Source organism: Scardinius erythrophthalmus (assembly GCF_964197995.2).
Source record: "Scardinius erythrophthalmus genome assembly, chromosome: 4".
Lineage (NCBI taxonomy): Eukaryota > Metazoa > Chordata > Actinopteri > Cypriniformes > Leuciscidae > Scardinius > Scardinius erythrophthalmus.
Window position 1 is genome coordinate 36542260 of NC_138224.1, and position 4991 is coordinate 36547250.

At 38.3% G+C, this 4991-nt stretch overlaps 1 protein-coding gene across 1 annotated transcript; it reads right to left on the minus strand.

Moving 5' to 3' along the window:
• Positions 1-697: 697 nt before the first annotated feature.
• On the minus strand, positions 698-4371 carry LOC308689555 (uncharacterized protein). The gene is made up of 4 exons (XM_081363340.1): positions 3914-4371; positions 2386-3156; positions 1386-2263; positions 698-1178 (listed from the first exon to the last, which is right to left on the minus strand). The coding sequence occupies exons 1-3, from the start codon at positions 4187-4189 to the stop codon at positions 1484-1486; spliced, it is 1827 nt and encodes a 608-aa protein (XP_081219466.1). The 5' UTR covers positions 4190-4371; the 3' UTR covers positions 698-1178; positions 1386-1483.
• Between the last annotated feature and the right edge of the window lie 620 nt (positions 4372-4991).

Below are 4991 nucleotides of genomic sequence, written 5' to 3' on the forward strand. Positions count from 1 at the left end.
TTATACTCTCTCTTTAACTCAGAAAAAGTTATTTTTTGTGGTCTTACTGCTGCTAAGAAAATGCTTGCCTTGCGCTGGAAACCTCCACACTCTCTAGCGTGGACTCACTGGATGCATTCTTGGACATTGCGAACATGGAGCTCTCAGTAGCAAGATTACATGGAACTTCTCAGAGGACTATTTCAGCATGGTTAGATGCCATTTCCAAAATTAAGGAGCGTCTTTAAGTTCTTTATCTCATGTTCTTATTTTTATTTATTGTATTTGGATTTTGATCTGCACTGTTCTTAGACTATGTATGCTCTGAATGTACCTTTGGGAGATGGGTGATATGGGGGTGGGGTGATATGGTCGCCTTGGGAATGTGGGAGGGATATAAAGAAAAGAGAGGTGTTCAGAATTATGTTCATTTTTACTTTTTGTTTCTGTACAATATTCTGTAACTCAATAAAAATTTGATCACAAATGAAAAATTTATCACAAAAAAAGAAATGGAGCAAGCAGTAGGCTATTTCAGTCCCTCCAGGATTTCACGATTTTTTTTGTGATTTTTGCGATCAAAATGACTGATTTTGTGGCGTCAATTTCCAGAAATTTGCGAAAAAAATTGTGATTTTTCTATTTTATAATTAGGAAATTTTACCATAATAGTATTATGTCAGATGCACAATAGTCCTACATGACACAAATCACAAATAAAATGCATAAAGATTGTTTATTTTGGTCTAATCAAATTAACTTTTAAAACAACCAATGGCCAATTTTTCCACATGAACTATGTAAATATTAACAGCAGGTGTAGTAATTTAACTGTGTAACTGTGTAAATCAAATTCATACATTTGCAAAAATTATGTGACATTAAAATTGATCAAAACTTTATCAAAACTCATACTACAAATAAAAAGAATACAAACATTTGCCATTCTATGGCAACATATATTAACATGTATGCAAATCTACAAACATTCTGTGCAGTCAGATTTGGCTGAGGCAATTTAAATTTCATACAAAACTTTATCATAAACTCATACTACAAACAAATAGTATGCAAACATTTGCCATTCTATGGCAACATATATTGACATGTATGCAAATCTACAAACTTTCTGTGCTACCACATTTGGAAACGGCAATTTAAATTTCAAACAAATGTTCATCATAAACTCATACTACAGACTAATAGAATCCAAACATTTGCCATAGGCAATTACATTGAAATTTCAAACAAAACTTTATCATAAACTCATACTACAAACAAATGGAATGCAAACATTTGCCTTTCTAATATATTAACATATTATGCTAATCTACAAACATTCTGTGCTGTCACATTTGGCTGAGGCGATTTAAATTTCATACAAAACTATCATAAACTCATACTACAAACAAATAGAATGCAAACATTTGCCATTCTAAAATTTTAACATATGCTAATCTACAAACATTCTGTGCTGTGACAATTGGCAGAGTTGATTTAAATTTCAAACATCTTCATCCATTTCAAGAAGACCACATTCCACTTTCTGATTGTAATAGAGAAAGACCAGAGCTCTCAAGTTACTGCATGTAGAGGATCGCCTTCGGTTGGAGAGGACAAGTTTATATATGCTGTTGCAGCGTTCTGCATCTGCAGAGTTGGAAACTGCATCTTTGTAGCGCAGGGCTAGTTTGCTCAGTACTGGAAGCCTATCCTGCAGACCTACCCAAAAGGTGTCAAGGTCAACAATCCCACTCACAGATGCTCGAAGTGCTTCTGGACCCAGCTTAGTCATGTACCTTGTCATCTCATCCTCAGGCACTGAGGAAAAGCCAGGAATGGCTTTGTAGCTGTTGGGGCTGTCATCCATGAATGCCAGGCATCGTGGCTCAAAAATTCGGACCTCTTTGAGAAACTCAATGCCAGGTTGTCCATGCTGCATATATTTACTTAGCTTTTCCTCTGCATAACTGAATGCTGCTTGCACCTGATTTAAGACTTTTGTCTTGAGCTCAAGAGGCAAAAGACTTTGTGAGAAGTACTGGCTGCTCACCTCATCACAAAGCTCTTTGTTTGCTACAAAGTTCATCTGTAAATCCTCAAGATAATCAAATACCTTTGTTGTGACAGGACGTCTGCTCTGAAAGAGGTCCAACATTTGCAGGATCACCTTGCACTTGTCAGACACAATGTTCAGTTGGACCTGTAAGGTCTCTGCACACTCATGGTCTTCCAGCATTTTATTCAGATTTTCCACTGATGCTGGAGCACTGCGCCCACACACCTGAGAGACAAAAGAGAGAGGTTGGAGGTAGAGTTGGGTTCAGGGTTATTTTTTTATATATATATATAATGTGCCCACAACAATGAATAATTAACTTATAGATTTTAGGATTTTAAATGTACCTGCATTTCTGCCTGTAGAAACTCCCTGTAGAAAGTGAAATGCTCAGTATGATATTGCGCTGCAGAGAACCAGGAGTTCCAACGAGTATCACACGGATTTGGGGCCATTGTTGGTTTCCTGCCATTCAGTTTGCCAGACAAGTAGGACAGGTATCTTCTCTTGCGACCTCCTGCCATGTAAAACATCTGACTGAAGTACATCATAAAGGTGTTCAAGTCTGTGAAGGGTTTGCGGAAGGCACCTCCAATCAAATTCATAATGTGTGCCATGCAGGTAATATGGATGGAATGAGGAAAAAGGGACTTAAGTGCTTCTCTGTATGCTTTTAGCATGTATGCCGCATTGTCCGTATCAAAAACAATGACATCTTCATTGGCAATGTCGTACTCTTGAAGAGTTTTGACAACAGCCATCGAAACAGTGGAGTGATTGCATTTCTCCATGAAGACTGTATTCACTAGATGGGCAAGGACTCTCCCAGATCCATCTTTTTTTAGTGGTGCGATCAGTATGTTTAATACACATCTTCCCTCCACATCTGGCGTTTCATCAAAGATGACAGCAACTGGCTCCCCTGAAAGTGTTTCCTTTAGTCGTTCCTTCTCCTTTCTGTACACTTCTCCCAGGTATTTCTCTTGAAGCTGGTGGGACTTGGGGATGCTTCCACCATTTGTGACCTTTTCATTTAGAAACTTTCTTACTAAGGGATGATCAGACTTGGAAAGGGGGATATTTAGTGCAGTACAAAGCTTTACCCAGTCTTCACAAATCTGAAAGAATAATAAAAGGTATTATTTTTTTATTTATTTTTTACAACACAAGACCAGGAACATCCAAGTAATTATTTAAAAAGGCAAGTAAACACTCAGTAATGAAATAGGAACAAACATAACAAAAAGAAACAAAACAGGACAAATAAATACAAGGGTACAGTTACAAGCAGTGGATAATTTACGTTTTTTTTATATTGTGCTGTATTGTTGTTGCTTGATTAACATTAACAACACTGCCAACAGCAGGTAAATTAGGTTACTGTCACTTTAAGACCTACTACAGTAATGACAAACGTCCCAATCAGTTATTACAGACTGTTTAGCATAAATACTCACCAAGATTTATATTTTGAATTAATTGTAGCTATGTGTATTTCTTTAATTGTAGCTAGGTGTAGGCTGTGAGTGACATGCAGTCAGTCAGTCACACACAAACACACACACGTACACACACACACGGCAGACAGTCACTCAGTCAGAGATAGACTTTCACTCGACAGGCTGAAATCAGTTCTATTTCGCGGTATACTCCGTGTTTAATAATTATTTTTAGTACCATCAAGCATATCATACTTTTTGTGATGTATGATGTATAACATTCAATCATGTTAAACGCGTTAAGTTTGCCTGTAGCCTGGCTAACGTTACTGCTCAATGAAAACTGTTCGAATATCGGTGGATTCAACTACATAGCCGGATATAAAAAATATACCACACAATAATATGAAAAAACAGATGAATCGCTTTTGCTTACTTCATTTCTATCATGTCCAGCGGCCGTCATCCGTGAAGCCATCTCCGACATGGTAAGCTGCTTGCGTTTCCTCTGGTTCCACAGCTCACTTTGTCTTACATGTTTGCTCCCGCTGAGATGGTAGTCGATGGTAGACTTTCTTTTATGGTCTAAAATTTTGTTACAAGGACTGCAAAACAATTTACCCCCACTCTCGTGCAATATGTCTGGATATTGCTTAGCCCGGTCCTTAGCGCTTATGTTTGGTGGCAGGTGAGACGCATTTTCTTTCGCCATGTTTATCTAAGTAACGCGCTCAGACATTACGCGTGCGCAGTATTTAAACTAGAGATAAATTGGGGTGATTATAATTTAATGTTTATTTAGGTCTTCTTCATTTTTGTGAATATTTTGCGGTTAAAAAAGGAATTATGCGGCTAAATTAGGAATTATGCAGGATCGCAAAAAAATGCGACATACCCAGATAGCAGTTACATGTGGGCCACATGTGGGTATTATCTGGCACATATGGCCTAGATGTGGCATGGCTGAACAGATATGGGCCAAATTGTGGCCATATTTGTTTTGCCATAACTTTAAAATCTGCGGGAAATGCTCTCTTGGTTCACAACTGATTTTGAGGTATATGGCCCAGATAACAACGAACACATGAGAACCATATGTGGTTGAGCTATGGCACACAGTGAAAACACCGACTTGTGGTAAACATTTGGCTTACACGTGGAAATACACAGGAAACCTAAATCAAGCGCGGCAGACATGCGCCGTTCCACACCTCAGGTTGCTATGCATCTTCCCTCCTATTGGTGGAGAGAGTACGGCGCGAATTTGACAGACGCGGCGCGGCAGCAGCCAGGTGGCATTTCTCCTCACGACTTTGTACGTTCAGGTAAGTAATGTTTTGGCACTTAAAGTCATATAAGTGAAATATGCAGCATTATGTGTCAATATGTCATGTTATTAAGCGTTTAGATTTTCGTTTAATTGAGGAAGGGGTCAAATTAGCTAATATATTTTCCTCAGTTTAACAATAGCGCTGCCTATATGTTACTGTATAGGGGTCCTCTGGTTTGCCGTT

Bases quoted from the DNA above. Each gene is read 5' to 3' on its own strand.
- LOC308689555 (XM_081363340.1), bottom strand. From the start codon at position 4,189: ATGGCGAAAGAAAATGCGTCTCACCTGCCACCAAACATAAGCGCTAAG. The intron at 3,157-3,913 runs GTAAGCAAAAGC...TTATTCTTTCAG, and splicing joins CTGGACATGATAGAAATGAA to ATTTGTGAAGACTGGGTAAA. The intron at 2,264-2,385 runs GTACATTTAAAA...TTTGTCTCTCAG, and splicing joins TTCTACAGGCAGAAATGCAG to GTGTGTGGGCGCAGTGCTCC.